Genomic DNA, 27,908 nt, shown 5'->3' with positions numbered 1-27,908 from the left:
GAAAACGAAGAATTTCACCACCTGTTATCATATGGAATCTCTTGTTACGTTAAACCATTTGCGAAATTCGATTTGAACATGCCAATGAGCAAAATTACCTGGATATTTTGCGCCTCCTTCTCTCGTCCAACATTGTTCACGATTTATCTCATCGCTGTTCGTATCTGATAGGAAAATCGCATCACAATGGTAGTAGTAATATCGCTTCTAGCACAGGATTAAGGTCAACCACGTGTCGTTTAAATGACATGACAAATTAAAATTAATGAGAAGGCAAGAAGAACTATAAAAATCGTATGCGATGATATATATTGATCGATAAAATTTAAATGAATCGATAAGAAAATGGTCGAATGATTTACCCGAACGTGGTGGCAAGTGTCTGGACAGCAGTGGAAACCTGAATCTGCAAAGGTCGGACGAGGACAAAGGAAAGCAAGTGATACTTAGGAGGAATTCGGCCGCCCCACTCGTAACAACTACGAAAACCGTTTTCTTTTTGTACTCGAGTGCCGTGGCAATCTCGAATTAGTCTCGCAACTGCCGTTTATCGTATTCGGTCTCCGTTAAATTCTTGTTGCATCGTGCATCAATGCCACCACGTGGAACGCTTTACTATCTTCAATATGGTAATCAGAAAACATTTTTAATCGGTAGAAAAAGTACAATGATGTCAACAGAATAACGCATAAATAAAATCTCATTATCATATTTAAAAAAATATTTAAGCGCCTTCCGACAACTGTAGAATAAAAATTCCGAAACCTGTTATGTTTATAAGTTTCATTAATTCTAACATCAATCGTTCAAATTTCGAGTTTCGAGAGAAACATAGCGACGAGTACATGTACCCGAACTGTTACTCGAGACGAAGCTCCGAGGATCGTTCTCTGTGTGTGTACAGTGCTTTGAAATAACAAGGATTCGTAAGTTTCATACGACAGAGGAAAAATAGAATAAGATTGTTTATAATTCTTTTGGCTCGTTTCTCTTTCTCACAATTTTTCCGCGCGTTTCTACTTTTTCACGCGATTCCGTGACAGGTTGAAGAACGACGATGAAGAGAAACAAGTCCGCGTAAATGAGGTTCGAGAATGCGCTAGAAGGCGAACAGACGTTGACACCAACCCAGAATTATATTTATATCGATATAGTTGAGAATAAAGAATTTTCATTGCTAGGAGTTTCGTGGAAGTTAGAGAGAACGTTGGATTTCTAAGCGCTATTTTTGTTTGAGGCGAGTTTCAGGGTTTATGAATACGTAGATCGACCTCCTCCACCTTCGTAGATTTTTGATTCAACATTATTTTCAAGTAAAGGAATTCTAAACTTATCTGTTCTTAAATTGTTCGGGTAATGCAACGTGTAGAGATTCCAAAGTTTTGGTAAGTCAGTGAAGCTCGATGTCACGTCGATCATTGCTCGTGCAAGTGATCTTGCGGCTGGTGATTAAAAAAGGCAGATCTCTGTGCTGCGTTTGTATTGAATATAATATATCGAATAATCCTGAAATCTTAGAAAAAACTAGCTAGAAGGGTAGAAAAGAAAGAGACAAAGGTCGAAAAACCGAAATTGACAGATCGAGAAAACAGAGAATAGGAATTGGATTATGGTAACAAGAACTCTGAGGCTAACATACGAGCAAAACTGATTTTTGTGATTATGAAACTGAAGCGAAGCAGCAATTACCGTAATTGAATCTCTGCTGGTAGAACAATGTTTCGAATAACGTGTCATGCAATTAAGTTAACACGTGTTCCATAACGTGTATTCTTCGTAAGAATGTGACCTTATTCCTTGATCTAGCTTATTATGTTAATCGAGTCATTGATAAAGCGAAACATTTTCATTGGTATTAGCTCAGATTCGTATTAATTGCAGATTGAAATTGACGTCATCGATGTTTATTACGCTGTTTCACCTTATATTATTTACAACATAATCGTGTTTTTATGAAACCATAAATCAGAAAAATGATATCAAAAGTGAAATTAGTAACGCGAAAATGTATCGTTTGCACTATCATTAATGTACAGTTGCCCGTTAGAGTTTCGTTTGTATAACATCAACTACAGTGTCGATTCTGTGAGTTTTCATTGAGAATTGAAAATCAGATACGAAACGCGCCGAAAGCGTCGTTCGTCGCGTGATATTCGCGTTCAAACTTCGTTGTCGGCTAAATAACATCGTCTGATCATATACAGAATATTCTCCTGTGAGAATTCGTCGTTACCGTTGCCACGGAAAACACGAGTTTGTGTGTCACGTTTCATTCAAATTTAGATTAATCGAATTAGTTAAATTTTCGGCGATACGACCGAAATGAATTGGATACAATTATTTGTTATTTAGCTTTATGGATATAAATATAATCTGTAATCGAATGAAATTTAATCGACTATGACAGAATAAGGTTTAAGCACGAAATTATTACGAGTTCTTCTATCCAACTATTCTCGATGAAAATTATTGACTTTTTCTTTTTTTTTTTTTTTTTTTAATGTACGAAAATATTCTCTCGCGTGTTAAAAATATTATCTCGATATCCGCTAGCAATTTTGGACGCAATCGATACGATTTACGATTGATCTCCAATTAATCTTGATTATCGATAATGAAATATTGACTAACAAACTACATGGTTAAAATAAGGCCATTTGGAAACTGTTGATGTTCAATTAACAACTCTTATATAACTACTGATTTTTAATGATGTGCGATGAATTATTTGTATTCTCGATGAAAATTATTGACTTTTTTTTTTTTTTTTTTTTTTTTAATGTACGAAAATATTCTCTCGCGTGTTAAAAATATTATCTCGATATCCGCTAGCAATTTTGGACGCAATCGATACGATTTACGATTGATCTCCAATTAATCTTGATTATCGATAATGAAATATTGACTAACAAACTACATGGTTAAAATAAGGCCATTTGGAAACTGTTGATGTTCAATTAACAACTCTTATATAACTACTGATTTTTAATGATGTGCGATGAATTATTTGTGATTTGTCACAGATTTTAATCGCGAAGTCTCGTATTACACAAATGAGGTAAAATAAACTACGACTACTTGTCGTACTCACTTGACTTATGACTAGCAATATTTTTGGAATAGATCGAGACGATTGCATCATGATTCAATATTTATCCAATTTCTCGAATGAAAATATCGACAACACATGCGGCACGAAAATACGCGTCAATGTCGAGAAGATAATTTTTTAAATAAATCATTTTTCATATTCATAGATTATTTCCATTTTTCAATTTACAACAGCGATAGACGCAAACAAATCTACGAATGCCATCGAATAATCTCATGGAGATCATTTCACGTTTGCTCAAAAGAAGATAGAGAATGTCACGTTTGACAAAATTAACACCATTACGGTTTGGCACATAACAAAGTTTTTGGGGAATAAGGATCTTTTTACAAAATTTCACGACTTCTTGTTTCAAGAAATTTCATGCTCTGTTGCTTAATCTTATTCGGTGTTACGCGGTGCAATAACATGGAAACACTCTGATAAACGTGCTAAAGCAAAGAAAGAGACAGCGAATTATTTGTTAATTTGTTTAATAATTAATATCGGATTGGCAACTAAATGATTGCGGGTTTTGTCGTCAGGTGGTAATGACATGACCCGCAATCACTTAGTTGCCACCCCAATAATTACTTCTCGTTTCGTAAACAGCGAAGTTCCATAAACGATAGAGTACACATATCAAAGATCATTTAATCAAAGTGACTCCACGTTTATTTGACAATGTAGAGGACACTTAAAAACGTGTATTATTTTTTTCCACGAAGAATGACGAGAGGATTCAGTCTACGCAAACAAAAGTGTACTCTGTGCAAAAAAAAAAAAAAATAAATATTATGCAATTGTATATTACGTAGGAAATTCATTTCCTTTCATGAAATTTCTCTCGAATCGCGATGGAATCGTGGCAAAGAAAGAAAAGGAAGAGAAGAAAGGAAGAAAGGGAAATAATTCGTCTGAATCGTGCTCAGTATCCAGTAGATTAGGCAAGCCAGACGAAAAAGAGAAGAAGAATTGAGAAACGGCTGTAACTTAGCGCGAACACAAACGAGTCACATTGACATCATTTTCTGTTCAAGACGAAGAAAAACAGGACAATGATCATAAAAGCAAGAGGGCGTATCAATTGAATGGATAAATTAATCGTTTGTATAAATTCTAAAAATAAGAATTATCATGAAGCCGCAGACGAATTTATCAGGGATAATATTTTTCTGCGAACGAAGATAATGAGATATCTAGGAGGAAAATTGAAATATCGAAACATACAACAAAGTATATAGAACCTAGGAATTTGTTTAATTCCACTTTGAATAATAATTAAGACATGAGTCAATATTCTACTGAATCGGAATAAAATTTCCATTCTATTATAATACCATTAGAACATTCAAAAGCGATTGCAATTTATTCGTTAAATAGAAGATTTATTGATTGAATTTTTAGCAAAAATATCGTCGACGTCAATGCCTGTTGTATAATATTTTGCATGAAATATTATCTTTGTAAAATATCTGCCCATAAACATACTGTTAATGATCACCGAATCATGGAGTACGAAATACTCTCTTAAATACTATACTCTTACTATATTAATCATGCTCATTGCTACACGTTATTGATAATATTCGCATTGTTAAATCGGTATCTTCTTTTTCTATTTAGTCACACGAAAAGGTCGCCGAGGGTTTCACAAAACGCCCCACCACGATAGATCTTCGCTTAAGTATGCCACTTGTGCACCAGGACCGTTTAGTCCGAAACTATCAACCGCTATTCTACTTACGACTACTTCGTAATCACGTAACGGTAAAAAGAGAAAGATAACAGGAAAAATAGTGAAAATACAGGTGTGTACCTTCACTATCGTACATTAAACGTTCGCACATTCTAAATTACCATTGATATACAAAACGCAGATACTTCGGATAAAGCTCTTTGATCTAATGTTCGCTGCTGATCTCGCCTAAGGCAAACCATACCTCCTATGGTTAGTAGTTATCAATGAAAGCAATGATTGATATTAATTAGTACGAATAGAAGGGCATAAAATTAAACGAAGTAAATGAAACTGAAAAGTGAATGAGAATCGCTTTTACGGAAGTCACACCTACGTAAGTTAAAGTGGCTTTAAAAGCGTATCTGTCCGACGTTGAGATGTTAGAACATTCGGAATACGTATGCGTACCTCGATCACGTTCTGAAAGTTTGCACAGATTTTATGAAACGTCAGCTATTTCTTTGATATAAATATGAAGCTCGATCCACGCTGTTGTGTGTCGTGGTGTCTTGTTTCAGTTTCAATTTAGCAGAACGTTTCTATTTGATTCGAGCTACAAGCGAGGAACATCCTTCGTATAATAATGTCGAGGATGTAATAAAAATATCAGTCTTCTTCGACTGGATCGTACCGAGTGTCGAAATACTGCACGCCAGTGTATACAATATGTAGGTACAGAATCATAAACGTTAAATTTTCCATCGAAATCGAGTGCATATTTGTAATACGCGAGTGTGATCGGTAAGAACACAAGTGTTTATTTACTCTTTATATAGAAGTTTGTTTTACGTGTACTTTTTTATTAGCATTTATGAAAATGCATGAACGTTCATTTACATTTTGTGTTTGTCATTTGTATTGCACATCCAAAGTCGACGATTCGCTATGTGCCCGATAATAAATAATCCGATGATAGATAACGTGTTTTCGTTTTAAACAAAAGAAAAAAAAATGAATCAGCGAAGCTGAATTTGAAATTGTCAGTTTGAAAATGATATAAAATTTCAGTTTGGAAAACGTGGAGATAAGAACACCGTTAAATCAATTTTTAACGAAGCAGATAGAATATGTCCAGCTTCGTCTGAAACCAGAGGAGATCCGGAAAAGATGATCGAGATGCGCTTTGACCGTGGATGTGTCTGATTCGGCGACAACCAAACTAACTATAATAAATCTAATCAGTGAACAATACGAATCAGCAATGACGTAATTTGTCTTCGTGACCACGTATCGTGGAACAGTTATTTCTACGCCAACGATCGGATAATTCGAATTGAAAAACAGGAGGATGAAACTTCTATGGCCATTGATATATCCCAAAAATCTGGTACAGTACAATTTTTTAGTGAATAACGGCGACCTACGACAAGTTTCTACAAACGATTACTCGAAAGAAGAAAACGATCGGTATGATCTCACAGAGCGTAGATAAAAAAGAAAAAAATAAATAAAAAGTGCCTTGTAATTAAGAACATCTCCAAGACAGAATCGTATGAAACAGAATTAACAATCCTGATAAAAATATCTTCTAGGTTTTGATATATGTTTTTTTGTAAAAAAAAATGATCAGCTTCTTATCATTTTCCGTCATTCGTTATATTTTTTTAATATATAACGATTTCTTCTATCGACTTTTGCCCTCATCGTATAATACGAGCCATAATCGAAAACCAACGAATCATTAATGACTAACATAACATCATTTGCAAGTATATATGTGCAAGGTGCATATAGACATTTCCAACGAGTTGGAATTGCGGCCGAGCAAACACGGGACAGCGATTAGGGAAGAATGTTTGCTTAAAGGTTCGCTTTCACGTTCGCCGGGACATGACATTTCCAGAATGTAACGATTTGCATTGATAATCGCAGTTTTCGAAATTCGTTAAAAATCCTCGAATAAATGTCGCCGATAAAAGATATGGTGTATGTAAAATTGAAAAGATCTACTAATGTAAAGAATTACCTAAGACTAATCGAATGTTTAATTACCATTAGCTGCATGCTCAGAATAAGAATGAATAGTTATCAATGAGAAATATTTTGCGCGTAAAATTGAAAAGACTTCGACTGTAAAGAATTACCTAAGCTTAGTCGAATGTTTAATTAGCATTAGGTGAATCTTCAAATTATGTAGAGTTTTCTATGTATTGCATTTTGTGTGTGAAATTAAAAGTATTCCTGTTTTATATTTAACGATCGAAGTCCGCTAGACGAGACGAAATTGCGATCGAATGAAAGATAGGTTTAATCCAAACTACTTTAATATTTATTACAGATAAATATAAGATAAAATAGGGATCATTATAGAGATCCATTATAGAGATCATCTATAAAGATAAGGATTTATTATGCAGGAATTTATTATGCAAATCTGTCATACATTCATCCAAGTTATGTCATAACGTCGCTCCTCTTCTACATTAAAAATCCTCTGTATTTTATAGTCGCTAACAGACGAACTTTTACTTAAAACAATGTTCAAGTAGTTTGGCATTAGGCTGTTAATGATTATTACTTTCTATGTCGAACTTTCTCTCGATTGTTTGTTTCAAAAGAAACCCTTCGAACGATTCTATACGACGCAAATATGGTCGCAATTAATCGTTCATCGTTGATCGTTAAATTAATTATGCGATAATCGTACGATACTGTGATCCTTCATCGTACAAATTCCATAAAATTTCAAAGTGAAAATCTAGTTTGAAATGCGACAGGAAAATATCTGTATCTGTTGCAGTTCAATATAACGCGTCATTTTCTTTAATTATCGTGTCACTAATTTTTATTACCCGCCACACTCATTTAATGTATGAATACCATTAATTGAACTATCATTATCGGTTTAATGAACTTCCACTGCGAATGTAGATACGGAAGTTTTAATTAATGTACGTTTTTCTGCGTCTCGTCTTATATTCTCATAAACTGCGTTAAATTTCGTAACATGCAAATGTAGCAACTTAATTTTATGTTTCTTTTTTTCTGTAGGATATGGTAAACCTGGTGATTCAGAGGTTGCTAAAGTACCTTGTGTTTATGCTAAGCTGTATCGTGACGCCAATTTTAAAACTGCAATACTTTAAGAAGCGGAAACGAATACCAGCGATCAAGAATCAGCTGTTGTTGATTTCAGCGACAGAAATTGCGCGACAGATTCGCAAGAAAATGGTGAGGACGCGATAACGGCTCAACCGATGAATACAAATTGATTTCTCCTCGATCGCTAATAGTTTGATCTCGATAATTTAATTATCGAGCTTTCTAATTCATTTTCTAATTCGGTTTTCATCGATAATAAATTATATCGTTTTCATATTCAAATTTACGAAACAATTTCTAATTGCACCTTCGGAGACATTTTTTTTTTCGTTAAATAAATTTAAAATCTTTTTTCCGATGCACAAAAATCTTCTTCGAGATTAAGCCGGAAGTGGATGAACGAAAGAATAATTACGATCTTATCTCTAACGATTCGCAAACGATTAAAAATATCGGCTCTAGCGTGGTAACCGGACTGCAAGATATTAAAACGACACCTTTTACGTGTTTCTCAGGTCGGTGAAGCTGAAAATTATGGTCGTTTTTCACGGAAATAAGGCGTGAAAAATCCGTATGTTGTACCTTTTTTCAAATTTGCTACTCTTCAGCTACTCTATGATTCTGTGCGCATTTGACTCGCGACTATCGGATTAGGATCGAGTTATTTTTTATCTTTTCCCGCGATCGTATAAAGAGCTATAAACGGTAAAAATAAAACGGCGAAATGGCATTTGCGGCATTGGCATTGGCTGTACCACCGCTTGTCTTGCCGCTTATCGCTCTGCACGTTCACGGTCTTACGCGGATTTCCTTCCGGTTAAGACCAAATATTCGAAACATGTCCAATTTTCGGCCTGTAGCGACCTTGAAATGCCCGCGAAAAGACACATTCGCACGAAAAGTTTCGCAATCCGGATACTATACTTCATGCAAAGTATCTCTTTCGTAGATCAGCAGCGAGGAAGTGGTGAGAGCCTATGTGGAGAGATGCAGAGACGTAAATCCTGTGATAAACGCTATCGTGGAGTCGCGTTTCAGCGCAGCCATTCAGGAAGCGCAGGAAGTTGACAAGCTCTTAGCGAGCACCACAAAAACCGAGGAGGAACTTGCTCGTGAGACGCCTTTTCTTGGCGTACCCATAACTGTGAAAGAAAGTTTCGCCGTTGAAGGTTCGTCCAATCTTTTTTAACGGGTCAGATTTTCGTCTAGACGAAGACGATTAATCAGAAGATTGAATCGGATTAATCAGAATAATCGAATACACATTTCACACGGCTTCTTCGTCGTCCGCAGCATTTATCGCAAGGGAAACTACAGCTTGTTTTTAAAAACATTCCAAATCCAAATATTTTGAAGCTATTTTCAGTTATATTGTGTCGTGCGCGTAACTTGCCACGTATTTATATAGTACAATCGACGGTCCTAGCTTTAAAGAATTCAAAAAAAAAAAAAAAAAGAAGAAAGAGAAGGAAATCATTGTTGTAGCTATCGTTCAAAAATGTCCTTAACATCGAAGGTAACAATTGTCGAAACGAACGAAAGAAATCGTGCGATACTTTTCATTTCAGTCACGCACGGCAACGACTTATTCACTCCCTTCTCTCCGGTGTTTTCTTTTCCTTTTCCTTGAGCAGTCACGATTAAACGGGACAAACAAACATTTACATACAACGATACCGATTGTAAATGGAAGGTGAACTTATTCGAAGCAACGTCGATGATCGTTCGTGTTTCGAATGCGAGGTACGAAAGAGCTCGTAACGCGTGTCTCATACGTTTCCTGTATTCTCGTTTCCATCTTTTGTCTATTAACATATTGTCTATTCATTTTCTCTTTTTCTTCTTCTTTTTTCCTTCCCTTCGTTTAAAACAAGAAGTGCAATTAAAGTTTCATAAAAACATTGTCGACCTTGAGTCGCCTTTAATCGTTCAATCATTAAGCTCATTAATTTTAACTCGATCGCCGTTGTAGTTACACACTTCGTCGATAGTTTTTATCGTATCAAAGAAAGTATATTTATCGCTTTACGATTTACCCATTTCCTAATATAATTTACTACGATGCAATTTAATTGCCCGATAACAAATAGCATCGCGCGCATCGTTGAGAAGTAAATCACGTTTGCTTGAAAGAACCGATGACTTATTCGATACGAGTAGAATTAAGTTCATCGAATTCATCCTCTGTCAGGAATGTCGCATATGGCCGGCGTGAAGAAAAAATCTCCACAGAAAGCGACTAAAGACGCAGTAGTTGTTAGCATGGTACGCAAGGCTGGAGCTATTGTCCTTCTCGTCAGTAATACTCCCGAGCTATGTCTGAACTGGGAAACTAGCAACAAAGTTACTGGTACTACTAGAAACCCTTATGACACCAGAAAGATACCCGGTGGCTCTTCCGGTGGCGAGGTTTGTATTTATTTAAACTGCATTCGTCTTCTCACAGAATCATTCCAAGAAACCTGCATTATATTTCTGTATGGAAAGCTTCGAGGTCGCTTAGACCTCCAGATCTAACAGACTTCACATCAGACATTACATAAAATGTAATTTTCAAAAATAAAATCGACTCTTCCTCTATTTTATTTCTACGTCTAGAAAAAGCGAAGAATAATCGAGTTACGATTATAATACAGCCTCTTTGCTCCTCTCTTTTTGCTTTCTCTTTGTTTCTTGTTCCTTCTTAGGCGGCATAAGATCACAGTCTGATTTCTAATTTTTCGTCTCCGTCGTTCTCTGCTTCTCTTCGTTTTTCATTTATTTTCACGCAGCGTAGGATTATAATTCGCCGAATGAAAATTATAACGTGGCTTTGCGGTCTCTCCTCCTTTCCCTTCTTCTTTTCTTATCTCTTTTCAGGCAGCACTAATAAGCTCCGCCGCCTCCATCGCGGGCATCGCGTCGGATGTCGCAGGTTCTGCGAGGCTTCCGGCCATGTTCTGCGGTATTTTTGGTCACAGACCCACGTCAGGTAAATCCTGACACTCGGTAAAATATCCATTAACCAAACTCACGATCGTCCTACAAAGTCTTCGTCGAATATATATTCCCGTTGATTACATATCGAATCGGGAAGAATGGAAGATAAGAAAATATCATTTTCACTGTATAAATTTGCAGGTCTGATCTCTACAGAGGGCCATAAGCCATATTCTCATGATGAATCATTTACCCTGTACTGTACACCAGGAACGATGGTCAGATACGCCGAGGATTTGTCTCTTATGATGAAGATAATGTGTCAGTCGGAAGAGACGTGGAGGAAGTTCGAGCAGAAGGTTGCTCAACTCTTTATACTACGAAATTTCCGCGCCGTTAAATTCTCAATTCTCTTGTGTCTTTCCGTAAACAATCAAAGACTGCGGTATCGTTTAATTCTCAACTGGTTTCTTCAAATTATGCGTTGAGTCGGGAAACTATCCGAACATTAATCGCAGAAGATATTTATGGGCGTATTATATCACAAGCAATATTATAAAAAGCTTTGTGAGAGATGAACAGTCACAAAGGAACGATCTAAAATTGGACATCGAATAGTTTTAACACGGTTTCGTATTATTTGAGCATGTAACGTAAAAACACTTTCATAATATTTCGTTTATAACATCCACTGCTTTCTTTACGGTAGTTTTATTCAACAGTAGTTAACATTTTTATAAAATATCGCACGAAGTACGTGGGAACTTCGTTTCTCATTTTTCAAGTGTTCGCGTCTCCAGTAAATCTCTGATTATCTTCGCTGAATATTTCCTGGAATTTCTACTGCTGTAGGTATGTTTGAAAGACATGAAATTCTTTTACCTGGAGAACTGCTGCGTGGTAACGGACTCTATAAGCAAAGATGTAAAACAGGCGATGAAGAAGCTGAGGATCCACATCGAAACGACGTACGGTCTCAAAGTGGAAAAGGTATTTTATCGGTTTAAGTGCTCGCACCAAGTACGTGTATGACGAGTTCCGAGAAGAAATAGGCGTTTGAAATTCCATCTATCAACGAATAGTCATTTCGAAATGAATAAATCGCGAAAGAGTATAGGTTCTAAATCTGGTGATCTTCGTGATGATTTCGAAATGATAAAAATGAGATGGTTAACTTTAGTCGAAAACGACGTATACGATTCTTCAGTTCTTTCTTAAGGATACGTTTACGAAAATATGTAATTTTAGGCACGGTTACCTGCCATGAAATTTATGCTTAACATGGCATCGCTTATGCTGTCGGTGAATCTCGATGACATCAAGGATGATATTAAATGCGCGGTGAGTTACCATTAACACGATCTGCGATTCTATCTGGCGGCGGGGGCCACCGGTGGGTTACATCTTCTTCATTTTTTTTTTTTTTTACTATTTTAATTTATAAAAATGTAATTTAACGGAAAATGGAACGCGTTGAACGCGTTTAACGTCGCGCTTCCTTTGAAAGCTTTCCAATATAACCAGCAAGCGATTATCGCGCAGGGATCGAGTAGATGTCTGCTTGAAGAATTGAAATCCATTTGTGGCATGTCGCAGAATACGCTCTCTGCAATTACATATATCGTCATGAAATGGGTATATCATAAATTATCAGAGAGTTATGAACGCGAAGTGTCCGCTAAGAGGGACGAGTTAAAGAAACAATTCGAGGTAAGCAAGTTTCAAGTAAAACAGATGTACTAACAGGCTTGAAATAATTTCCAAGAAATTTCGTGTATCCTTTACGACAATGTCTGATTTCGAGATGCAGCGTTGTTTCTGTTTTCAAGTAACCTTCCACGTTAATTTCTTAAAATAAAAGTTGACCATTTTATATCTAAAAACTAACACTTGTTTGTTGGTGTATCTTAGGCGTACCTGTTAGCGAACATATCAATGCTTCCTATTAAAAGTAACGTAGCGTTGTTGTATAAATTAGGATAAATGTTACATTGTAGATAGTTTAAGGGGACAGAACTATCGGTGATGAGAGTCCTTGTAAGGCTGAAGCAAAAAAGGATGTGCATGGGTATGTGTGTGTGTGCGTTTGCAGCGAGTGATCGCGCGAAGACAAGAGAGTCTTAGCCAGCGAGTATGGTCGAACGTCTCTTTTTACCTAGCAATAAAATAATAGTTCAACTTCCCGTAATAGTCATCCGGTCTATCATTCCTACGGTAAATTATAAACGTTTTTATTGCAGGAGCTACTAGGTGATAACGGCGTACTGATATTCCCAACGTTCGTATCGTCAGCCTATTACTCGAACGAAACCTACCCGAATATCTTCAATTTCATGTATCTGACAGTCGCTAACGTACTAGGAATACCAGCGACACACTGTACAATGGGGCTCAACAAACAGGGTTTACCTGTTGGCCTTCAAGTAAGTAATTTACTCTGTACCTGTGAAATTCAAGCATCAGAGTAATGACATTTCGCATGCACCTTTCTAAGTTCATTGCGTAATGCGTTTTCATCCTTATTTGCCTCATGCAGATCATGGCAAACGCGGGCAACGATCATCTTACGATCGCAGTGGCTGAAGAGATCGACAAAGCCTTCGGTGGTTGGCAGCTGCCACCGATGATCGAGTTGCAAGTTTGATTCTCTCTTTGATCGGACGATAAAGACTTCGATACGAGGATCCATCGCGATAAATCGAGTGTATTTGACGTGATAAGATCGGCGAAGAGACTACGGTAACGAACGTGTGCTTCTTCGTTCAAACGACGAACAATTGCGATACCTCAAACGTGAACGAATCTACGATAGAAATTAAGATGTGTAATAAATATAGGCTGTTCTTATGACATGTGGGAAGTGGCTAGTCTGGCTCTACCCTAAAATAGCTTAGGGATAAGTCGAATTTACAATCGTTGGTAAAGATATTATGAATAAATAACGAAATAAAAATTTGACCTTCGATCGTTGGAGAAATTTGCAATGAAGCGAACGAGCTTTGTCCGAAGCTGATTTAATAAATTAGTTTCTCGATTATCACGCGCGCCAGTTTGTAAAGTCGTTAAACGTAAACCGTTTAAAAAGCTAATGAACAATCAGAAGAATTGGAGTAAAAAGAATTACATTTCATGACTCTGTACTTACATCTGCAAAAAGATTCAGAGCTATGTAACTGATAGTTGATGTAAATAAAATTCATAAAAATGATTTGCATTTATTTTTGTTACGTAAAAATTTCCTTCCTCGTTGCTTTCTTACGTCTAATTAAAGTTGAATAATTCAGTAAAGGAATTAAATTATTCATAGATCAATTTACATAACTTAGTGAACAACGATAAAATTGCACCATTTCCATTTAAGAGCTTATGACAGCAAAAAACGTCTTCATGAACAGCTGAGAGTGTGCTTGAGTGTAACACGGACACAGCAGCTATCAGAAGAGCATTAAAAGTCGATCGAAGTCGGTCAGTTCACTGCGAACGATTCATTCATTGATAATCGTAAAGTAAAGAACTTTAAGAATGACGTATTCATAAAGTGTTATTTAACAATAAAGAAAGTGAGAATCTTGTTTTATTCGAGTTTGTGTCAAAGTTTGTGTCAAAGTATTTTCCATAAATACCGATCTTCATTTGGTAGAAGGAAACAAGGTAAGTTCTACTAAAACTGAAAATTTTCTCGGATATTGAGAAATTCTATTAATCGCACAATTAGGAATTTTATCTCGATGAAAAGCGAAGACTACGTCTATTTTTTTCAATTGAACAGCACATCTTTTTACGCACCATCCCATGGATTTTTTAATCCTCCACAAAAAAGTATTAAGGTACTTGAGGTAAAAAATGATTATTTTTCAATTAATCATTTTTCGATCCCAAGTACTTCGAGTACCTTTTTCGTAGAGAATTCAAAAATTCATCGAATATTACATAAAAGGATGTATCGTTTAATTTAGGAAATTAGAGTGACCTTGTGACGAGCGAAAAAATGATTATGTGCATATTGATCATGAATTACGTATTCAAACTGCTATTATATTCTCCTAAAGTTTACCGGATATCTCACTTATCCGATTGTCCCTTTTAGAAAATAACCTGATGCAACGATATACAGAACGTTAATTAGTTTAAGATACATCCGTAACCAAGATTTTTTCCACGTTCAAGTACACAGGGTGTTCGGCGATAAGTTGAAAAAATTTAAGGGGTGATTCTTGAAGCTAAAATAAGATGAAAATCAAGAATAAAAAATTGCATCTTCGACTTTGCTTCTCAGTTATAAATAATTAAAAATTAGCTGAAATATCCCTGTGCGCAAGCAAACCTTCTTACACGAAGGAAAGTGGGTCAGCTGAAACAGCGGCGTGCACAAGAATCCACAACATGCATAAGTCGTAAACAAGAAGATTATGACATTTGAAAACGTAAAGCATTCTGTGCGACCTTTTGAAAGAAAAATCGTAGATTAAGCATTATACCTGCCTATTCGTTTCATAACAGCATACCGAAAACCGCCTCATGGACTTTTTGTGTACAGAGGTTTAACGTTTCCTCTGATGTTTCGATTGCATAAACGATTATCTAGACTGTGTAAACAAATGTCTAGACAGTTCACAAAAATATCGCTACAAAAATAGCAATCGTTTGATAGCAAAAATAGCAAGCAAAGTACACAATAAGCACGATATATACAGCGCGCATTGTACACGCTGTACGTCCAAGTTGTTCGCGTTGGAACTAAATGAAAAAGATTGAAAAAAAAATAGCAAAGAATACAAAAATACAATAAATTAAAGAGTTGAAAGAACTAAAGATGAAAAGGCTCAAACAAATCATACAACGGAGTAACGTAAACCTATAATAAATCGCTATATAACATAACGCTAATAAAAAAAGAAAGAAGATATTGACCTCCATATGATGTTTACGCGTCTATCTGCCAAAACTATTTACTATTTACTACAAATTATATGCCTTTGAATGGCTGCGTATTTGGCCTGACACGTTATTCCCTGTCACTAATAACAATTACAGTTACAACATAACGAGTGTTTTAAGTTTGTTTTAACTTTGGCTATATCGTCCGTTTATAATAATCTGTTAAGAGTAATAAAAAACAGATATGCCATTCACATTTCATTTAACAAAGGTTATCAATGTTTAAGACGAAAGGATGGAATATAGAGAGAAAAATTTCCTGAACGTAACTGTCCATCACGTTGTACCGATAAAAATGTAACTAATAATTATCACGAAGCTAATTACGTCGTATACGTGTTATTTATTGTCACAATTAAACGATGAAAACCATTACATAGGAGATGAATAAAAGAATTATTAAGCATACTGATAACGAATATTCACGTGTTAGTCTAAAGTTCGAACCCCACTGTCTGGCCATGTTCGAGAACACTGTTTGCGAATATGTTCATTCGATGGGGACCGACCTGTAGGTTAACGCACGAATATTCGTTATCAGTATCCTTAATAATTTATTTCCTTTCTAGAGTACTTATATCAAATAATATTAATAATATTATTCAATATAAGAAAAATAATATGAGAAAATAATATTTCTGAAACAAGCATGATACGAACGAGGAAATGTTTCAACCATGTCATTTATTTCTTCACCGGGGTCTTCACGGAAGGGATTTAAAAAATCGCGTGGATTTTTCGCAGCAGGATAGATTTTTCACAACGATACGAGAATAATAGATCATCTTGTGAAAGAATCTTCTTTCATATAGAAAATAAATTGATCAATAAAATATTCAAATAAAAAATATTGAAACACATCGAAGAAATATACCGAAACCGGGAAAAGACGAAACTTTATCGTATTTTCCTTACGAGTTTATTACTTACGAACCAAAAGCTCGAAGCTCGTTATCGGATATCACGTAACAGATACATAGGTGCCACGTACAGGGAAAAGGAAGAAACGCGGAAGTCAAAGATTGTGTGCACATTCACTGCAACGAGAAAAAGTATTTCTAAGAAAACCGTAAAAACTGCATAGATTTCTGGTGATTTATGTTGCAATAAACACTGTACTGTATTTCAATGTTGCTATGTTCTTCCTTCACGGGTAAATACTGCTAAATCTCGAATAAATTGACTGTATGCACAGAGTGTATAAAAAGTAAGTCTAAAAGACACCGATTTGCGTTTTTATATCTCTGGATCGATGGAGATTTGTAATAAAGAGAAGTTCATGTAAAATTCATCTTGATCGTGATTTTCAAACGTTTTTTATCGCGATATATCTCACTTGCCACGAGAAACTGAAGCTTGAAAGGAACTACGAGTAGCAAAAACTTCTCCTAGGAAAAAAATGTCCAAGTTTTAATAATTCTTCGACTGATTTTATTCAAGACGTGTTTTTGTAGCAACGTGTTTATCTACGTGTAGTACGTAAATGCTCCGGATCCATTATTATATATGTATATGTGTATCTCATATCTTCCTTTCTCTCTTCCCTTTTTTCTTCTTCTCTACTTTCTGCTTATTTAAGCAGCCCCGATCTCGCATTTCTAGTTTTGCTAAGTTCTTGCTCAAGATTACTTAGTGATTTTGTATTTTGTATCGTAAAAGCCACATTCGATCGGATGTTGTAATTGTTTGACGGATGCAATCCGTTCGTTTGAACAATAAACAATTTCTTCATCGAGTCTCATAAACAGAGGGACCGCACGTGAAGAGCAGGTGTGCATTCTGTCCACGGTAATCCAAACTTTTCATTCAAACATTGTCGTACCGATCGGCTATGACGAGGCGGAGTGCCATCGTGCATAAAATCGATGAAGCGAAGACTATGTCATAGTGTACAGTAACCTGTCACGTAAGTCGTTTAGGAAATGCGAGCGTAAAAATCGCAAACGTGTTGCAGTTATCATCTTTGTAGACAAAAATATGGCCCAATAATTCCTGTCCATACGTCTATAATTTTTCGATCAAACATTTAGGAACTCGCGATATTATATATTTCTTCTTTCTTGTCTCCCCCTGTTCAAGTAATATTATTAATGAAATTTCACGAATCATAAGTGAGAAATTATTGGAGCCAGTAAATTCCCTGCTATGGTCGAAACAATTTTAATAATACGACTAGCGAGTAAATTTGTAAGTAAAATTTACAGGCTAAGAATCGTTTGACTCTCTTACGTAAATCATGAAATTATAGAAGAATAGTCTATAAAACACAAGCTTCTCACGAAGATGTAAATCGCGTGTCAAATATGTCTGATAAATCGGACATGTCATTGTTGATTTAAAAAAATAATTATCTGGTTTGAAATATGCAACGCGAAGCGGAAGTATTCCAAGCATATATTTAAAAATTCCACAAAGAAAGATTAATTCAACCTACAACGTACACCTTATGATATTATTCATTGAATATTTATTAATTTTTTTAGATATGAGAAATCAATAGAATATGAAAAACTAGCAACTTAATCGTCACATGTGAGTCAAATAAGAGAGGTTTAAACGTGCATGTTTGTTCTTAATGGACCTATGTTCTAATAAAAAATGCGTTTATCTGAACTTCTCAGCCGACAAACAGCTTATGTAATTAGAATTTATATAAGAGCGCAATAACATTGGGTTGGTAATTAAGTGATTGCAGATTTTGTCAATATCAGCTATTGACAAAACCCGCAATCACTTAGTTGTCAACCCAACACATATTCTCGTTTATACAAAGTGCAGTCGCATAACACGTACAAGCGGGCATGGAATGATCCCTTATGAGAAAATAAGAACAAAATATGGGATAAAATTTGTTCATTTAAGATTTAGTGTTCGAAGAAATCGAGTTTGAAAATTTATCATGTATAATTGAACGTGGTTAATTACGGACATGTATCGTACCATAGTACAATCGAATACTATAAAAAATCATTCCATCCCTTTAATTATCCTAGCAAGCTTAAAACAGCAGCTTAATAAATAATGTTTCCTATTGCAGGAAAGATGATAGAGGCGTTCATCAACCTAATAATAATTTTGGTACAAGCGATAGGCAGCATTCATCGTCTCGTACTCATGGTTATTCATTGGAAGAAAAAGCCGAGTATACCTCCAATTAAAAATCCACTATTAAAATTAAGCGCAACTACGCTAGCCAGCAAGATCAGAAACGGAGAAGTAAGGCACTTACTAGAAATGATTTCGTTCTGATCAATTCATACACAACTTCATTTTTATTCTAATCATTTCTTCGTTTGTTATTTGCTCTTTGCACTCATTATCATCGGATTAATAAATTAAATTATCTTTATTGAAATTAAAATCTCCTCTGATATTTCCACTTGAACTTTGTTATTGAGTACATTCAAGTTTCTTATCGTCAGGTAAACAGAACATTTGATTAAAAGCGCCTAAATGAAGTAATTTAAATGTGCCTTGTTCTTCACCTTTTACTTTGTTTGTTTTCTGGCGAAAAGAACCCGTGGATTTCGTTTTACCTTTCCCCGACTTTCAGATAAATCCCCCACGATAAATACTTGAATTTTCTCGAATACTCTGGAAAATAAAATTATAGGATCTAAGTGAAAGAGATAATGATACAAAGAATGCCCGTTACATAAAATAGAGTCACAAGTAAACTCTTTATACTATCATAGTACTGTAAGTATCTTGATATCGTCGAACTTTTTATAGAATCATAGAATTGTAAGTAAAAGAACAAAATATTAGCGAGAAAGATACCAAACAAATTTTCAGAGTTTCCTCTCATAAAATTAATGCAAATATAATATAAATTAATTGAAAAAGACATATAAAATAATATAAATTAATTGAGAAAAAGAAAAGATAAAACGGAATTACGCGTGAGATGTTGCGTTTGTGAAACGTTTGGCCCTTGATAGTTGAAATACAACTTTTGTAATTTCTTTTTATTGGAAAACAGCTCAGTAGTCAGACAATAGTGGAAGCATATATCGAGCGTATTAAAGAAGTGAATCCATTCATAAACGCAGTAATAGAAGATCGATTCGAAGCTGCTCTAGAGGAATCAAAGATATGTGACGCCAAACTGAAGAGCGGTGACTTAGCCATGACTGCCGAGCAACTGGAAAGGAATAAGCCTCTTTATGGTGTGCCGATATCTATCAAGGAATCGTGCGCGGTTAAAGGTAACAATTTTTCTTGACCATTCGACGAAACTTGATCGAAACATTGCTTCACGGATATTTTATTCCAATGTTCGTTTTACGAGTCGAAATTCATCAACAGAATTTTAATTAAGATAAATTAAGTAACTTTTACGATACACGAATCGAGGTCGAAGTATTATTCTCATTGCCATAAATATCCTTCTCTTCCTTTCCCACCATTCCCTTTTTCTGTTCAACGAAATTTTATGAAATTGAACGTGAACATGTAGAAGTCGTCGTTGATATACGCGCGATGTCTTAAGATATTAAAAATCCTTATGTTCCTTGAAACGGAAGCAAGATTGGGGCGTAAAAATTCGAAGTTATGAATTCTGAAATGACTTACGAAGCCCAGCGAACAAAATTTAAAAATATTCTCTTTTCCTATTTTCTTTAATACTCCATCGATCCTTTCGATCCATCTTCGCATTGATACTGTTTGTATTTTAAACACTGTCGGACGACCAAATTCTTACATAAGAATTTCTGACACTGTAGACCCTCGCTACTGTGAAAGTAATAATAAATTATAATATAACTTTTGTAGTTAATATATTTCTAATATGATAAAAAAGGCGATCGAGCGTAATATCGAAATTTGTTCTCGTTTAAATTAGGAATGAGCTTTACCTGTGGTTGCGTATCCAAGAAAGGCATGAAGGCCACAGAAGACGCATACGTAGTTCAAACGTTTAAAAACGCTGGTGCCATTCCTTTATTGGTCTCCAACGTTCCCGAGTATTGTGTAACTCTGCACACTTATAATTTTCTGTTTGGCCATACAATGAATCCATATGACACGAGAAAGACATCAGGAGGATCGTCAGGGGGTGAGGTAATCACTTAGATCATCCGAGTTTTTACGTTTACAGTAATTTAATGCTCCTATATACTGTATATGGCGTAATCAATAAAATCGTGAATTATAAGAAAATATATAAAAGTGTCCATATAATCGCAAAAGAATTTTCACCCTTTATTCAATTGCTAAATATTCTTTTGTTTAATTATTTTTATTATCTTTTCTATATTAGACTGCGTTAATTAGCTCAGGAGCATCTGTGCTTGGAATTGGAACGGATTTAGTTGGATCCCTAAGAATACCAAGTTTCTTCACTGGTATTTTTACTCATAAACCTACTGCAGGTATTGCACTCAGAACTTATACGTACTTGTTGGAATATATGTATGTATATACATATATTTCTATACGATTGTTTCTTTATAGGTACCATTCCTCTCGATGGACATTTCTTTCTAGTTGACGATCCTATCTTTAAACAGATGTTAACAATAGGACCCATAGCAAGATACGTGGAGGATCTTTACTTGAGTATGAAGGTGTTGGCCGCATCCCCCGCATGCAGATTGCCTCCACTTTTCGACGAACCAGTCGATATAAAAAACTTAAAATTTTATTATTTCGATAGCATCAGTGGCATTTTCGGTATTAGATCGACAACATCAGAAATAAAGGAGACAATTCACAAAGCCAAGCAGTATCTAATAACGAAAGGCGCTAGCGTGGAAGAAGTAAAAATCTTATAATAATTTAAATCTAAAAAGAAGTAAAATTTTCGAAATCTAATAAATAACTAATATAATTAATATAAGTAAATATAATGAATAATTAAGATTCAAATATTGCATTCCAGTTTCCACAAGAATGGCTCCAGGATATATCCCACATGATGTTATCCACATTAGGAAGCCTAAATATTGATTCTATACTGGAACCAAACTCAAGTGTAATGATAATTCAAATATCGATAATTAAAACTGTTCTATTGCATATATATTTTTGGCTTCTATTTTTCAAGCTAATAAATTGTAACTTTCTGTTTCATTTCTGTGACCTAAGGGATCTGGTATAGAATTCACAAAATCATTATTAGGATTGTCACAATATACACCAATGCGTACACTTATGCAAATGTGCCTAGACCACAAGGGATTCTTGTCATCTTCACGTATAGCATATTATGAAAGGTCTAAGGCAGAACTTACTCTAAAACTAAATGTACGATTAATAATTCTTTTATGTAATAAAGGCGTAATTTATATATGCTTGTTGTATCGAATAAGTCTTCAATATTTTTTTATGCTGCTTACAGACTATGTTAAAAGATAATGGAGTACTAATATGTCCAACTTGGTGTCGTACAGCAAGTTTTCCACAAATGATGTTATGGGAAGCACACTGCAGTATTTATACCGCCCTAGCCAATATGACAAGTACACCTGCAACGCAGATACCAATGGGTTTCAGTAAAGATGGAATACCACTTGGTTTTCAGGTAATTAATGGATTCTAAACTTCAGGCTTTCTAACATGTTTTTTGCATGTTCATTTCTCTATGATACATCCCATAATTGTGTTCCAGGTGATATCTGCATCTTATCAAGATCATCTTTGTTTAGCAGTTGCCAGAGAATTCGAGAAAAATTATTATGGCTGGGTACCTCCTAGCTAAGCTTTTATTTTAGCGTTACTAATATACTGCTATGAGTACAAATATTTTTATTAGAAACTATACACGATGTTACCCTAACACAAAACGAAAAATGGCATAAATGTTATTTATTTGTAAGAATAATTGATCGCATATTATATATTTCATGAATTTTTTTATATCTACTAAAAAGACGAACGTACAATTCGCGTTAAATGTGCAACGATATATCTTGTAAATAAGTAAAATTACTTATACATAATAGAAGATAGTCTTTTCAACGATGCTGTATATTACTCGAAGGAACCATGAGCCTTTTCCATTACAAAATATGAAGGAATTTTATATACTAAAAGTTCATCGATTTTCAATAAACCTTAATACCATAAATTGATTTCATTAGGCAAATCGACATACATACATACTTTTTCCTGCTTTCAAAGAAAGGTATAAGTTCAACTTGAATGAGATCTATTTTTTTCTACGAATAATTTCCTTTTAATTACAAAAATTTTTAACACATTTTTATACTGACTTCGAATACTGAACAATTAAATCTATCGTAATAAGAATCCTGTTCCCACATGAGCATTCAAATAGCTAATTGAAATATTGTGTATATATCACATCTCACCAGGCATCAGGCGTATATGCATTATACGTCCACTCATCCTTAAATCCACTGTAGATGCAATTATCTCCCTACGCTTCTCATGAAAAATTTTATAACTGATAATAATATTAATCAATATTATCGTGCTTTTCAAAGAATTGCCTTTTTTGTGTAACGAGTAAGGCACAAATCCTAAGGCACTGTGCTATGGGTTCACTTTCAAAGTGGGTTAATACAAAAATTTATAAGATCTATATTAAAACTACTTTCGTCTGTTTGATGGAATTGGTCTCATTTTTTACGATCACACGGAGGTACGTACGGTTTGCCTCCGTGTTTCTCCCATTCACGATTGAACTCGTGTTCCAATACCTCGGCCCCGCGTTTCCTCGTCAATCCAGTCTCATCTAGGCTCAGTTCGCACATTTGCATGTCATCAATACCTTCACAAAAATTAATTTTTGCTCAAGATTCTAATTACCCTAATGAATATGCGCGATTATTTGTTCTCTTCGAATGTGGTGTCTTCGAAAATAAGTTTTAACTAACATATAACATAAATGTATACAGTGATTCTAACTATTGTTGCAACGATGTATACAGATAAGGTTATAGCTGATAAAGAAAAAAAAATAGATTAAAATGAATTAGAGATGAATATCTAGAATTTTACCTGCCACCAACAGAATCGGTGCCTTATCAGGATGAAGTTCCATCTGTCTGGCAACGTATTGACCATCGAAATGAGCGTACCACCATCCTCGTTTACAAGATGTATGCGAGTTATCTTGCTGACCGGATGCAGCTGGTCGTACGAAGGGAATTCTGAAATATCGTTGCGATGATCCGATTATGGGCTGTTTCATTTGAGGCACTGAGGTTTTGGCCGCTGAAAGAAACATTAAAATATATTAATATAATACAGAATGTTCCGTCTTTGATTTTCAGATAAATAAACTTGTCTGTATGCATTACCGGCTTCCATAATAGATTTTGGTGCCCTTTCATTTTCATCCATGGTTGTTCGCCTGCGATTTCTCGCTTTCCACGCGTGGTAAACTTTTAATCTTCGATGGAATTCATGACGACAAGCCTATAAAAAAAAAATTACACGATAATAATTCTTATTGCATTTTATTTACCTTATAGTCAGTTGATAATTCTATAGAAGTGACGCGTACCTCTAACAATTCGATATCGCAGGATGTGTTTATAGCGTCTCGTAATTCCGAATACTTCCACTTAGATAAATCGTATTTTTTATTGGCCATAGCTGCCTGATTATTGCGCACTTGCTCCGATCTATTTTTATAAACGAAATTAATTAATGTTAACAGAACATATGCTATATATATTATCACCATTAACACATTAAATATTTATGCTTAAAATACTTATTTTTGACATATTTTATATTGAAAAGAAAAAGGGGGAATTGTTTGTTAAAATTGCTCTTAAAGCTTGCATGTATGTATATCAGAAATATCATTGTGCATTCCTTAATTGCAAAACACGAACAATGGTTAGCATGCTAAAAAATCTCCAAATATTACCCATTCAGAAACAATAGAAATCGAATATTGTTAATATTACAGGAAAATATATGTTAGTTAATTAGTTACAAAATATTAGTAAGTGTTAGTTGTACATGCAGTAAACCTCAACGAGTTTTACAATACCTTGCTAATCTGTTGTTGTTTGATGGTACTCGTACATCGGAACCGCTATATGTACATATTTAACAAAATAAGATCATATTTTTTCACTCAAAAAAATTCTTCGAATGATCAGCAAGATTAATTTCGTTATATTTTGGCTACATTTCATTTAATCAAAATTTGTTTATTATCCATTGTAGCTCGCTCTACTTTCCTCCAATTAGTATCAAAAAAATAAAATGACAGATTCCAAATGCTTAAATTTTGATGAAAGCAAAGCATGATACAATACCTTCGCACAAATGGTGGAGAATCTTCGACTTGACCATTCGATTCTTGAGCTAATCTGACTGCCAATTCATGATCCCTTCTTTCTTGCTCCAATAACTCGCGATATTTGCTGTTTTCCATTGCTTCTTTTTCCAACTGTGCCTTCAGAGCAGATAGAAAATGTAATGTTTATGTATTAAACACTTTTGACAAATTATGCTACATTAAGAGAACTCTACATAAACAAGTAATGTAATCATATCAGTATATAAGTAATAAACGGGGGAAAGGCTAATTGTCAAAGATAAAGTATGTACTTTACGAAGCTCATCAGATTTCTTATCTTCTTCTTCTTGCTTTTTCTTTTGCTCCTCTTCTGCCTTCCTTCTCATCTCGATATCGTGTTTCTTTCTTCTATTTTCTTCCTCCTCTCTCTTTTTACGTTCATCCTCTTCTTTTCTCTGCTTTTCGAGTTCTAACTCCTGTTGAATCTTCCTCAGCCTTGCTTGTTCCTCGGCAATCTTCTGTTGCTCGACCATATCTTGCAACAACGCCATTTGTTTGTTCACCTGGTTCACCAAATTCGTATACAAAGAATCGATTTCCACTGGCTTTATTTTTTCATTCATCTTTATTTTCTCAATAGCCGCGTTCAAATCCCTCTGCAGTCTTTTAATGTCGCCCATAGGTTTTTCACGATTTTTCAATTGCTCGGACGTTTCTTCCATGCCACTTAACTGTGTCTTCAACTTCTCAATCTTCGCTGTTCCCTTTATGCGAGGACGATGTTGCTTCTTAGCTATGTACATCCTCGCTGTTTTTTGTAAAATAATTAAATGCTGTCTTCGATAGATGATCTTATTTTTCAATTTGATCACAGATAACGCACAAAACTGCATCTTGTTCCACCGAGACTTAAGTAACCACTTCTTTACGTTAGCTACTAACTTCCTTAGGTTCTCAGGATCTGATTTCATGATCTTATCGAATTCAGCAAATTTTCCAGGTTTGAAAAAAACTCTGGTAATTCCAAACTTAAAATCTTTCTTGTTCAATTTTAAGCTATGAAGCAACGCTTCGCAAAAAAATCTGGGCTCCAGTTTGGCCAATTCTGGCGGAAGATACGATTTGTACATGTTATACAATTCCTGGAATGGAACTCTACTAGGATAGCCATGTTCCATGAGTTCTAAAACAGACGTCATTCCAGAACAACGAAGCTGTCCCAAAATACTGTTTCCATCGAATTGATGAGCCACCATCTCGCTATTCGGTTTGATGCAGCGAATAAAATTTGTTCCCTGTAAGAAAAATTTAATTTACCCGCTACCTAATTATCTACTTAAAAATAGCATAATATTAAAATGACTAATGTAAGTAATTCTCTTACTGTGCTTTTTAATTTATCCATTAGTTCCCCAAGTTGTGTTTTAAATTTACTGCCTACACTGATGAAAGTAAGTTTCCCTTTCTGACGAGAATTATTGGTAAACTGTGTTCTTAGAAATTTATTATTACTTTCTTGAATTAATGCTTCCAAGGAAGCATGTAGAGCATCGTTATTTTTCTCAATGAATTGATTCTAAAAATGAGAAAAATTGCTAGAGATTTCTTAAAGAAAAGAAAGTCAGAAAGTGAGATAGAAAGTGTACCAAATATAGAAAGCATAACAATATAGCGTATCATATTAATAATAAATATACTTTCTATGAAGAACAAGAGCAAAAATAGGATATACTACATATAACAGATGAAGTACCGTTTGATAACAAACACCACCAGCATAATGACGAATTACGAATCCTTCGTCGTCACGCAATTCTCGGTGGGCTTTCAAACGAGAAGTTCGCGGTAGGGTTATTCTAAAATGACCATTCCAAACACGATGAACTTCGCTAGTAAAATGTGCAAAACTGTGAGTTGGTAATTTTGATTCTTCATCTAAGAGACTGAAAATCCCCATGTTCTTCGATTCGATTAAATCTAAAAATCGAACATGTAGAAAAGAGATTTATTTGTTTAGGCAATTAAATGACGAATTAACAATTAAACTTACCAATGCAGTCCTGATTATCCACGTAAGATATCTTCGGCACATTAAGCGATTCTCTTGCATAAAGATCTTGCTCGTATTTCAAGATTCTTTCATTAAAAAATTGTTGTAGCTTTTCATTACAATAATTTATACAAAATTGCTCGAAACTGTTGACCTTAAAGTACTCTATAAGAGACAATAAGAAAAGGATCATAAATTTATTGAAGGAGTAAGAATAGCGTAAGAAATATTGCAATACATACCAAACCCTGCAATGTCTAAAACTCCAATATAATAGCTCGAAGCTTTAAAAGGAATACTCTTATTGATACGAGCTACGATATGATCGAATAATTTACTGTAAATAGCTTTAGCCAGAGCGTCCCTGGCATTATTGGCTTCGTAGACTTTCAGTGGTACCCTTAAAAGTATTCAGTCAGTTTATTAAACTTTCTTTTTGTTTCTCTACTTCTGATTTTTATATAAACTTACATGATGACCGTTCCCTTGATACCGCCGCGACTAGTCTGCATTACTTTCGAAACCAAAGCTTGCCTGAGTTCCTCGGGATCAACAGCCAATAACTTCGCACTCATTAATACTGCTTTCTCAGAGTTAGAGGATATCCTAGAGCCGCCCTTCGTATCTTCGGGATTGTCCTCGAATGTGATGTTCCCAAGGTGGAGTACCGCAGCTACCATTGTATAAATTTCCATTCTTTCCGCCTCAGTTAAACCAAGACGTGTTAAAGCCTTCGTAAAAAATGAAAAATAAAAAAAGCAATTAATCACCGCTGTACTAAAAAAACGTATATAAAATACATAAATATCAAAATCAATCGTGTAATAAAAAATTTTATGGATGGAGGAAAACCATTTTGTAACTAAACATGAATAGATTAGTAAGATCAAAAATTGCA

At 35.0% G+C, this 27,908-nt stretch overlaps 3 protein-coding genes across 8 annotated transcripts in view; 2 read left to right on the top strand and 1 right to left on the bottom strand.

The window, feature by feature from the left end:
- Window positions 1-423: 423 nt before the first annotated feature.
- On the top strand, window positions 424-14,001 carry LOC100746316 (fatty-acid amide hydrolase 2-like). Of its 3 annotated transcripts, none has more exons than XM_012392113.3 (11): window positions 424-629; window positions 7,824-8,003; window positions 8,824-9,043; window positions 10,066-10,283; window positions 10,734-10,845; window positions 10,995-11,152; window positions 11,646-11,783; window positions 12,042-12,134; window positions 12,336-12,503; window positions 13,034-13,216; window positions 13,330-13,646. In XM_012392113.3, the coding sequence occupies exons 1-11, from the start codon at window positions 627-629 to the stop codon at window positions 13,435-13,437; spliced, it is 1,581 nt and encodes a 526-aa protein (XP_012247536.1). In that variant the 5' UTR covers window positions 424-626; the 3' UTR covers window positions 13,438-13,646. The 3 variants fall into 3 exon arrangements, with proteins under 3 accessions (XP_012247536.1, XP_033179717.1, XP_033179716.1); XM_033323826.1 differs by lacking the exon at window positions 424-629 and adding an exon at window positions 823-926; XM_033323825.1 differs by lacking the exon at window positions 424-629 and adding an exon at window positions 6,121-6,159 and having other exon boundaries at window positions 13,330-14,001.
- A 159-nt stretch (window positions 14,002-14,160) lies between these two features.
- On the top strand, window positions 14,161-22,768 carry LOC100743447 (fatty-acid amide hydrolase 2-B). The gene is made up of 10 exons (XM_003493669.4): window positions 14,161-14,444; window positions 18,769-18,947; window positions 19,714-19,939; window positions 20,578-20,795; window positions 20,995-21,106; window positions 21,189-21,493; window positions 21,616-21,708; window positions 21,822-21,980; window positions 22,075-22,257; window positions 22,345-22,768. The coding sequence occupies exons 2-10, from the start codon at window positions 18,774-18,776 to the stop codon at window positions 22,432-22,434; spliced, it is 1,560 nt and encodes a 519-aa protein (XP_003493717.1). The 5' UTR covers window positions 14,161-14,444; window positions 18,769-18,773; the 3' UTR covers window positions 22,435-22,768.
- The window catches only part of LOC100743322 (myosin heavy chain 95F), a 20,712-nt gene continuing 15,353 nt past the window's right edge, over window positions 22,550-27,908 (bottom strand). For 2 of the 4 annotated variants that reach the window (XM_012392048.3, XM_033323821.1), the window contains 12 exons: window positions 27,482-27,741; window positions 27,253-27,410; window positions 27,011-27,175; window positions 26,714-26,937; window positions 26,345-26,536; window positions 25,272-26,255; window positions 24,977-25,116; window positions 24,706-24,750; window positions 24,208-24,328; window positions 24,002-24,119; window positions 23,700-23,915; window positions 22,550-23,469 (listed from right to left, as the gene is read on the bottom strand). In XM_012392048.3, coding sequence (XP_012247471.1) covers window positions 23,318-23,469; window positions 23,700-23,915; window positions 24,002-24,119; window positions 24,208-24,328; window positions 24,706-24,750; window positions 24,977-25,116; window positions 25,272-26,255; window positions 26,345-26,536; window positions 26,714-26,937; window positions 27,011-27,175; window positions 27,253-27,410; window positions 27,482-27,741 — 2,775 coding nt within the window. In that variant the 3' untranslated portion in view covers window positions 22,550-23,317. The remainder of the gene's footprint in view (window positions 23,470-23,699; window positions 23,916-24,001; window positions 24,120-24,207; window positions 24,329-24,705; window positions 24,751-24,976; window positions 25,117-25,271; window positions 26,256-26,344; window positions 26,537-26,713; window positions 26,938-27,010; window positions 27,176-27,252; window positions 27,411-27,481; window positions 27,742-27,908) is intronic. The other 2 variants (XM_033323822.1, XM_024371322.2) reach the window with 1 other exon arrangement.

Source organism: Bombus impatiens, unplaced genomic scaffold (assembly GCF_000188095.3).
Source record: "Bombus impatiens unplaced genomic scaffold, BIMP_2.2 scf_1275, whole genome shotgun sequence".
Lineage (NCBI taxonomy): Eukaryota > Metazoa > Arthropoda > Insecta > Hymenoptera > Apidae > Bombus > Bombus impatiens.
The sequence above is the reverse complement of the archived record's forward strand: the minus strand, read 5'-3'. Positions and strand labels throughout refer to the sequence as shown.

Bases quoted from the DNA above. Each gene is read 5' to 3' on its own strand.
- LOC100743447 (XM_003493669.4), top strand. From the start codon at position 18,774: ATGATAGAGGCGTTCATCAACCTAATAATAATTTTGGTACAAGCGATA. The intron at 19,940-20,577 runs GTAACAATTTTT...CGTTTAAATTAG, and splicing joins GGAATCGTGCGCGGTTAAAG to GAATGAGCTTTACCTGTGGT. The intron at 21,981-22,074 runs GTACGATTAATA...TGCTGCTTACAG, and splicing joins AACTTACTCTAAAACTAAAT to ACTATGTTAAAAGATAATGG.
- LOC100746316 (XM_033323825.1), top strand. From the start codon at position 6,121: ATGAAACTTCTATGGCCATTGATATATCCCAAAAATCTG. The intron at 10,284-10,733 runs GTTTGTATTTAT...ATCTCTTTTCAG, and splicing joins GTGGCTCTTCCGGTGGCGAG to GCAGCACTAATAAGCTCCGC. The intron at 11,153-11,645 runs GTTGCTCAACTC...CTACTGCTGTAG, and splicing joins GGAGGAAGTTCGAGCAGAAG to GTATGTTTGAAAGACATGAA.